The 9789-nt window shown below is 41.3% G+C and overlaps 1 protein-coding gene across 1 annotated transcript; it reads left to right on the top strand.

Annotated features, from left to right (window-relative positions):
• The first annotated feature begins 5738 nt into the window (after positions 1 to 5738).
• Positions 5739 to 8485, top strand: LOC147005258 (PRAME family member 8-like). The gene is made up of 3 exons (XM_085836263.1): positions 5739 to 6049; positions 6501 to 7091; positions 7918 to 8485. Exons 1-3 carry the CDS (start codon positions 5763 to 5765, stop codon positions 8483 to 8485), a joined length of 1446 nt encoding a protein of 481 aa, XP_085692389.1. The 5' UTR covers positions 5739 to 5762.
• The last annotated feature ends 1304 nt before the right edge of the window (positions 8486 to 9789 follow it).

The following is a 9789-nucleotide window of genomic DNA, read 5'->3' on the forward strand; positions in this document are numbered from 1 at the left end:
CCTCTTCGGTCTCCGGTCAGAAGGCTCCTTGGGAAGGATTCAGAAAAAAATATACTTTCAAGACAAAGTGTTTAAAACTTCCTCACCATTACATCAACCACTAAGCTTCAGAGTTAATACTCTGAGAGTGACAGAGAAATCATTTAACCTCTTCAACATAAACTGGTGGTGGAAAGACAGACTCCCAAAACCAGGGTCATTCTATCAAACAAATGAGCACATAATTTTCAAATCAAAATCCTTTTTGTATGACCCTTTCACAAAAACAGTCTTAAAAAAAAAATCAGATATCAAACAAAACCAACTAACCAACCAACCAACCAACCAACCAAACATAAATCCTTGTGATGCGGAGCAATATTAATTCCCAGTAAGCAGAATGACTTCAGTGCATTTCTACAATTTTTAGGGTTTCTTGTGTCTGGGAAAAAGATCATGTACACAGAGCAAAGCTATGTGGAAAAGATGAAAAGCAAAGTCTAACGCAATACATATGCATAACTCACAAGTATCACTCCAACAAATGGGTATTGAAGGAGATCAAACATACATGGAACACATGTCTACCATATGAGCCAGCTTCTCTCTCTCTCTCTCTTTCTCTCTCTCTCTCTCTGTGTGTGTGTGTGTGTCTCTGTCTCTGTCTCTGTCTCTGTCTCTCTCTCTCTCTGTCTCTCTCTGTCTCTCTCTCTCTCTCTCTCACACACACACAAACACACACACACACACACACAAATTCAGTGAAGGGGAATCATGAGGGACAGGTTAGTCAGAATGATCTGATTTCCAGGTTCCCAGGAGCCACATGGCCAGTTCTAAGAGAGTTTGATCAAGATACAGAATCCTTGTCTCCAAAGATTATATGAAGCACACTAGTGAACTATGCAAGCTATCATGGAAATATATCGGTGATGAGGCTAAAAATTCATTTGGAATGAAATTCAAGGTCTTCAACCTGTTCCTCTAAAGGAGTCTAAACTTCTCTACATCAAACTGCATTCCTCCAGGAAACACCAGTACATACCAGTTGAGCACTGCAGATAGGTCTCCAAGTTCCAGTTGCACCAGACAGTTATCCAGGCTGCAGGTCACTGAATGTGTGCTCTGGATCCACTGGTGCCTTTATATACCTCTGTGCTCACCCCTCCCTATTGTAGCCACACCCTCCAATCCCAAACTGGAATTGGATTTCCTGGTTTAATCTCCACCTTTCAAATTCCAGATTACAGATCTAATCATTTCATCGGTTGAATCAGAAGGACTTGTGTTCCCATACTCTCCACTCTTCCTCATCCCCAGACCCCCCCAAAAAAAACTTTTATGGAAAAATATGAACATTCCACTTGTTAAATAACCATACAACATCAAGTTTGGTGATTTGTTCTTTCATTTACTTAAGGCTTACTTAGTTTGCAATTTGTTCCAGGGATCTTGTCATGCTGAGAAGCCAAGGGTGTTTTAGAAGTCTAATTCTAGAAATTCTCCTGCCTCAGGATCCTTCTTATTGATAGGATTACTGTTATGAATAAACACATCTGGTTGGATTTTATTCTTGGGACCAGAGTCATTTCCAGTTTTCATCAGCTAAGGGTTTAATCTGTTGTTGATCAGAGACATAGCATAATTCAACGTTATTCTTCTTTGCTGGATTTGGGACAGAATACAGAGTCAGAGTTAGGAATATGTACTGGAGCTCAAGGGCTGAAGTGGATGCTCTGTCAGTAAACTGTAGCAGCAGTCACTTAAAAGTTAGGGTAGGAGCAAGGCTTGATTCCATTACTATACTAGCCAAGGTGTTGTGTGTGCACTCAGTTCATAAGGAGCTACCTGGCATTCAGGGATTCCACTCTAAAACTCTCTTTGCAATAGACAAGATGGGGCATGCTTGTAAGCTCAAAATTGGAAGTGGGAGGTAGGAGGCTCGTTTTAATGTCATCTTCAGCCAAATTGTAAGCTGAAGTATAGTCTGATCCCTACAAGACCTGCTTTCTAAATACATAAAGGCAAACATGAAAAGGAAGGTGTGAGGGAGATGGTGCCCTTGGCTGCTCAGGAAACTTAGAGTATGACAAGTAGGATCAGCCCAACAACATTCGTCAGGGCTATGAGATGTGATGTGGGTCGTGGGCTGGAGACTTGGCTTAGAAAGAAGGAACACCTGTCAACCTTCTATCCCTATCATCTACATGGTGGCTTGAAATGATCTGTGACTCCAGTTCTAGCAAATGTTAAACTGCCTTCTGACCTTCTAGGGTAGCAGGCATGTGAGGGCTCCCCATTCTTAGTTGTAGGCAATACACCCCTACACATAGAACAAATCTTACTAAAACAATACATCTATACTGGAAATGGTGGCATACACATTTTTCCCTCCCCCCAGGAGTCAAAGTTTGACTGATTCAGGGAGTTCAGAACTACCCTTATCTAAATAACTAATTCCCAACCAGTGAAACCTATAGAGTGAGTATCTTTCATAAAATTGAACCAGAGCTGGGCAGGGTGGCACAGGTCATTAATCCCAGGACTACAGTCAGAGGCAGGAACATCTTTGATTTCAAGGCCAGACTGTTTCTCAGAGTGGCTTACGGGACATTTAGGGCCCTTAAACAAAGACACCCTGTCTCAAAACAATAAAACAAAAACAGAAGCAAGGTGAAATTTCCCAGACTGTGCAGTTACAGACTTAAAACCCAGGATTAGGGAGGTAGAAGCAGGAGAAGCTCTGAGGTCAAGGTTAGTCTGGTCTACAACGTGAGTTCAGGAAGAACCAGAGATGGGTAACCTGACCAACCCTGTCAAAAATAAATCCAACAAACAAAGAGAGAAACAAAACCAAATACATCTGGTCAATTAGTCTCCCGTTAAGAGGGAGATTTGTATGGGGCTTGGTGGCACACACCTCTAATCCCAGCACTGGGGAGGCAGAGGCAGGCAGATTTCTGAGTTCAAGGCCAGCCTGGTGTACAAAGTGAGTTCCAGGACAGCCAGAGCTATAAAGAGAAACCCTGTCTCGAAAAACCAAAAAAAAAAAAAAAAAAAAAAAAAAAAGAGTAAGATTTGCATCCACAGGAAATTCCCATTTAACTCCAGGCAGTGGTGGCACACACCTTTAATCCCAGCACTGGGGAGGCAGAGGCAGGCGGATTTCTGATTTCAAGGCTAGCCTGGTCTAGAGAGTGAGTTCCAGGACAGCCAGGCCTACACAGAGAAACCCTGTCTTGAACACCCCCCCCAAAAAAAAAGGGAAAAGAAATTTCCATTTAACAAGGTTAGTGTTTCCTTTGCAACACTTTATGGATTGGGGACAGCTTCTGGGTTAGGAATGGGAGCTTCTCTCAATACTGTTATGTGGTACGAATTTGTTCATTCCCTTTGCCTGCTGCTTCAAGGTCTCTTAATTCATATGTGCATCAGTTCTGCTGTGTTTTAGAAGGCCTGGTATCTGCAGAGGAAGTAAAGCTGCTATGAACATAGTCAAACAAGTGTCTTTTTGGTATTGTGGGTCCTTTCATTGTTGTTTGTTGCATTTTGTTTAATTGGATGTTTTGTTGGTTTTTTCCTTTTTCCTTTTTCCTTTTTTTTTTTGATTATTTAATTACATTTTAATTGTTGTTCTCTTTCCCAGTATTCCCTTTGCAAGCACACCTACCATCTTCTATCCACTTGGATTTGAAGACAATTGTGGGTCCTCAGTGGTAAAGCTGGCTCTAGAAGGTAGATTGAATCTCAAATTTTTGAGAAACTGTCAGATTTATCTTTCAAGTGGTTGTGCAAGTTTTCACTCTCCCCAAAAATAGATATGTGTTCTCCTTGTTCTATAACCTCCCCACATGAGCTGTCCAATGAGGTTGAGAGCTCTGATTCAATATCTGAAAAGGCTGCATGTTACAAATAGAATTAAAAGGGTGGAGTTTAACCATCTAATCCAATTCCAGTTTGGGATTGCAGGGTGTGGCAACAAAAGGGAGGGGTGAGCAAAGAGGTATATAAAGGCTTCAGTGGAGCCAGAGAACACACTCAGAGAACTGCAGCCTGAATAAGTGCCTCGTTTGGCCAGCACTGAGAGACCTATCTACAGTGTTCAGAAGTAGTAGGTAATGATATTCCCTTGGGTCATGCGGTTTGATGTAGAGATATTTAGACTCCAAGATATGACCAAAAAATGTTAATTTCTATCTTCTTAGAGGAACACATTATACACCTGGGATTTAACTCTGAATGAAGTTTTAGCTTCATCCCAAATGTATATGTTAACCAGTTGATTTCATTATTATGGTTGATTTTTTTTAAAAGAATGTCTTTCTATTTTGTTTAAGCTCTCCTAGAAATGGTCATGTGGCATTGGGTAGGCTGAAAAGAAAGAACCTCCTTACTCATAAGGCTCCTCAGTGCTAAGATTAGTAGTGTGTTCCCTTATATTTCCACTCACTCAAATGTTTGTGCTTGTTTTTGTGAGTCACTGGCTCACCTGTAGACCTGGGGACCATGTAACTTTGAACACCTTTAACTCACAATCGCTGGAATTACACTTGGAGTACCTACTCAATGTCTTACCTTAGGCTTTGCCTTACATCGCTTTCACATAGCTTTGATTTTTTGATATGGTCTTCATTAGGGACCCAGGAAACCATGAATATTATAGAAACCCATTGCCATCATCATGCTTAGTAGATCAATATTGACTTTTTGTGTTTATAGTTTTTTGATTGTTGTTTGTTGCATTTTGTTTAGTTGGACGTTTTGTTGTTTTTTTTTCCTTTTTCCTTTTTTTGTTGATTATTTAATTACATTTGAATTGTTGTTCTCTTTCCCAGTATTCCCTTTGCAAGCACACCTACCATCCTCTATCCACTTGGATTTGAATACAATAATCCCTTACACCCAAACCCAGTCCCCAATCACCCCTCTAGCATCCCCATTCCCAGGGGGGCAACAAGCCTCCACAGGTGCACACTTTGGATGGTGGTTCATCCATCAGAGCTCTGAGGGGTCAAGTTAGTGGATAATGTTTTTCTTCCTATGGGGTTTCAATCTCCTTCACCTCTTCTGTTCTTCCCTAAGCCTTCCATTGGGTTCCCCTGGCTCAGTCCAATGGTTGCCTGTAAGTGTCTGCAATTGTCTTACATGCTGGCACAGCCTCTCAGAGAACAGCCATACCAGGCTCATGTCTGTAAGCACATCTTGACATCAGCTATAATGTCAGAGATTGGTGTCTGCTGATGGGATGGATCCCAGGGTAGGTAGTCTCTGGATGATCTTTGCTTCAATCTCTGATTCATTTTTTTGTCCATGTTTTCATTTAGATAGGAACAATTCTAGGTTAAAAATATTGAGATGTGTGACTGTGTCCTTCCCTCACCTGGAGAACCTTTCCTATGCACTGGGGCTGCTCTCTTAAGGTTCTATCTCCCTTGTGCTTCACATTTTGGATTGGACCATCCACATAAAGTCCTCAGAGTCTTGTCATTCAATATTTTTTCATGCTTTCTTTTTTTAAAGAGTGTCACAAACAAAATTTTTGATCCAAAAATTATATACCCATTTGGGTGATAGAGAAGCTACCATGATGCCAGTGTGAGGGACTGTCTTTCCATCACCAGTTTAGGATGAAGAGGTAAATTGATGTCTCTATCATTGCTTGAACAGTAACTCACAGGCTTAGTGGTTAATGCGATGGTGAGGAAGTTTTATAAACTTTGTCTTAAATGTATATGCATTTCAACTCCTTCCACAGGATCCTTCTGATTGGAGACCTTTAGAAGATGAGTGTTCATACCCCACCCACACTCCAGAAGCTGGTAATTCAAATTTTGGTGAAAGAGGAGGCTCTAGGCATGTCTGATCTGGAGGAGATGGCCCATGGACTCTTCCCAGCACTGTTCAAGGAGGCCTTTGATGGCAGACATATCAAGCTCATAAAGGCATTGGTGATAGCCTGGCCTTTCCGCTGTCTACCTGTGGGGGCATTGATGAAGACTCCTGACCTGGATACATTGCAAGCTGTGCTAGATGGAGTAGACATTCATCTAACAAGAGGGTTTCACTCCAGGTAAGCAATTTCCAAGTACTATAGAAGGGAGCAGAAGGAGTACACATTAGACATTGTCAGGGAGATTAGCTTTGTCATAAATTGATCAGATGCTTCTGATGGCATCATCAGGCAGGGATACAGCATTCTTGACAAGTACTTGTACCTAGCACAGTTGGCTATGGACTATATTTGAATATGGACTAGAGTAAATGTGGCCACACAGTAGAATGAGCCTATCCCTGACATCCCCACAAGAACTAATAAGTAAGGAGAAATAAAGTGTACCTTACTGAAAGAAAAGTACTCATGTGTACAGAAGCACAGGAAAGCTTCTCTAGCATGCCTGAGTCCAACTTAGATATCAGATCCTGAAAAAAACATACACACTAGTAGGGAAGAGAGCCGAGTTTAGACATAGGTAGTAAAAGCTAATTCAGGGTCGGTCATCATTCTTATGTTTCACCTACAGGAGGAAAAAACTACAGTTTCTCGACCTGCGAAATGTGCACCATAACTTCTGGAATATATGCAGTGATTCAGAGGACAATGACTGTTCAGCAGAGATCTCGAATGAAAAGCAAGCCGTGGAGGTCCATCCCAGATATGCACTTAGGCAGCGTCTGAAGGTCATAGTTGACCTGTGCATCAGGTCCTGCCTTGATGAGGCACAAGCATGGTTCTTTAAGTGGGCCCAGGAGAGAAAGGGCTCCCTATATTTCTGCTGTACAAAGATGAAGATCTGGGCTCTGCCAGTAAAAGCTCTCAAACAGATCTTCAATGTTTTTGATCCAGAGCACATCCTGGAGTTAGAACTAAATACTGAATGGACTCTGTTAGAGTTGGCACATTTTGCCCCCTATTTAGGGCAGATGAGAAATCTTCACAAAGTCTTCCTGGCACCCCTCCACAAGACCACCTTCCCTATTATCAGTAGAACAAGAGATGGAGAAGCCAAGTGTATCAACAAGTTTATTTCTCAGTTCTCCAAATTCAACTGTCTCCAGCATCTCTTCATGTTCTACATCTATTTTCTCAGAGACCAGATGAATCAGGTCCTAAGGTAAGCAAGAATAGACAGTTGGATCAGCTACCAAAGCAAATCTGTCTATCTTATCTAAAATATTAGTGGTACATGATGCCAGTCAATCACTAGGAAAAAACATTTAGAGATTCATAAGACTCTGAACGTTGTCTCTTGTTTCCATGTTCACTAAGATATACAAGGGAAATTTTACAAGTTACATCAGTATCTGAAATGAGCACTCATGATATAGAGAAGTGATTTGGTTTAAAGAGTAGGTCAGAACTAGTAAGAATAGGATGTCATTCTTTCTGGAATCAAACCCACATAATCAAATGGAAAGGGAAGAGAAAGGGGAGTCTATAGTGAGGAGTCAGGGTATTCACCAGCACAGTGTGAACTTGAGTTATATGTTCAGAACTAGAAGAGTAGCCTTCTATCTTTCCCCAGTCACCATGAGTAAAATATTTTGAGCCCAAGTTGTGCTAAGTGCATGGCTCAGTAGGATGAGCCTGGGCTGTAATGAGAGCAAGTATGACTGCAGAGAGAATGATAAAATGCAGATTCAGTGAGCCCACAGCAAATATTGAGATACTGTCAGAATTTTATTGGGACGGAGTTTCTTCTGTGTGCTTTTTGGGATTAGAGGACAAACTGGTTTTCAGATTTAGAGTAAGGCTTTGAGATAAATTGTGAGGTTGACATGACTGAGCAGTATCCTAAACGAAGCATCATAGGTGATGTCCTTGACCATTTAGTCAAACTGACACTAGGGCACTTGGTTCCTTCTACAACTTTGTATATCCCAGTCAAACCTCTACAAGACTATGTGCTAGAAATAACCATCTGTCTACCTTATCCCTAGGTGCCTGATGACACCCTTGAAGACCCTCTCTATTACTTACTCCCTGATTTCACAGAGAGATTTGGATTCCTTCAACTGTAGTCAGAGCCTCCTTCAGCTAAAACATCTGGAGTTGAGAGGGGTAAACTTACTTGATTTAGATCTTCTGCCTCTGAGTGGTCTCCTCATGAAAGTGGTAAGCACTCTTGAGACTCTGGACTTTCAGGGATGTAGAATGATGGACTCCCAGCTCAGTGTCCTCCTACCTGCATTCAAACAATTCTCTCAGATCTCCAATGTCAACTTCTACAGCAATGACTTTTCCATGTCCATCCTGAAGGACCTTTTGCGGCACACAGCCAACTGGTGCAAGATGAATGTGGAACAATACCCTGCCCCTCTCGAATGCTATGATGAGTTGGGTCATGTCTCTATAGAAATATTTGCCCAACTTTGTCAGGATCTCATGGATACACTGAGGGCAATAAGGCAGACCAAGAACAGCTCCTTTGCTACAGATATCTGCCATACATGTGGGGAGCGCCAGGTCTTTGGCCAAGTGTCCAGACTTTGTCATTGCTGGCAGTAAATTGGAAAAGTTCTGGATTCAAATGAACAATAGGCTTGGGACACATCTCTCACCAGGGAACTCAGAGCCTGTGGCTTCTGACACTGCTCAGATAGTTAGAAACTAAAGGATGTTCATTGACTGGTATCTTGGAAATGGAGCTTGACATGGGAACTGTTGGATAGACTGTGGGAACAGGGGCCTAGTAGAGTCAGAAACACAGCTTGGCATTGTTACATGTCTTCTCCCTGGACAGACTAACTAGTCTGGATGCCTATAAACCTGGATACCTATAAACCTGGATGTTCTCTCAGTATGGTCTATGACTGTTACCAACATCACTACCAGGTTCAGGGTCAGGAAGATTCAATGGGAGGAGAAATGGAAAGACACTGGTATTTCATGATTGAAGCAAAGGTATTGGTAAAATTAATATGTTCCATTAAAATGATAGTTTCTTGACACTTCTTTCCCTTGTCCTTTGCCTGGACTACATGTACAACACACCTGTGTGGCTGAACAGTTACGTGCACAAAACATTTAAACTAATGTGAGTAACACAGGCACACCTACTAAGTAGGAGAATTAAAAGGATCACAGATAATTAACATCTAGTACATTCAGACCACAAGGCACCTTGGAACCATTAGGCATGCCTAAAGTGAAGAAGACAACATAGTGCAAAGTAAACAGGATTTCCAGTCTGGCGCTGTAATCTTGACCTTTTTGTAAAGCTTTAAAGAGTTGACTAATGGAACCACTATATTCATCTGTTATGCCACATGTCCCTAAAGCCTTATTCCAATTCCTTTTTCCAACAAAACTTTATGAAGTAATCATATTTAATTAAAGATATCCAGTGAAATGCAGGTCCAAATGAAGAGACGAAGTTCAAAAACAGACAACCCGCAATCTCATTTTTAGGATAGCCACTTTAAGGCCTAGTTTCACATCTGTTAAAAATTCTCTGTTGACCTCTGTACCCAATTTTTATTATTTTATTTTATTTTTATTAGATATTTTCTTCATTTACATTTCAAGTCCACCATACCCTCCCACACACACTCCCCTACCCACCCACTCCCACTTCTTGGCCCTGGAATTCCCCTGTACTGAGCCATATAAAGTTTGCACTGTACCCAATTTTTAAATGGGGTATTTGGTTTGTAGATATCTGGTTCCTTGAGATATTTATTTTGTTTGGATATCAGCACTCTCAGAAATGAAAAGTTGGTAAACATATGTTTTTTTCATTCTAAAGGCTGCTGTTTTGACATACTAATGCTGTCCATTGTCATCCAAAGGACTTTCTGTTTAATGGGGTC

Source organism: Mus caroli, unplaced genomic scaffold (genome assembly GCF_978045245.1).
Source record: "Mus caroli unplaced genomic scaffold, Mus_caroli_1 scaffold_4, whole genome shotgun sequence".
Lineage (NCBI taxonomy): Eukaryota > Metazoa > Chordata > Mammalia > Rodentia > Muridae > Mus > Mus caroli.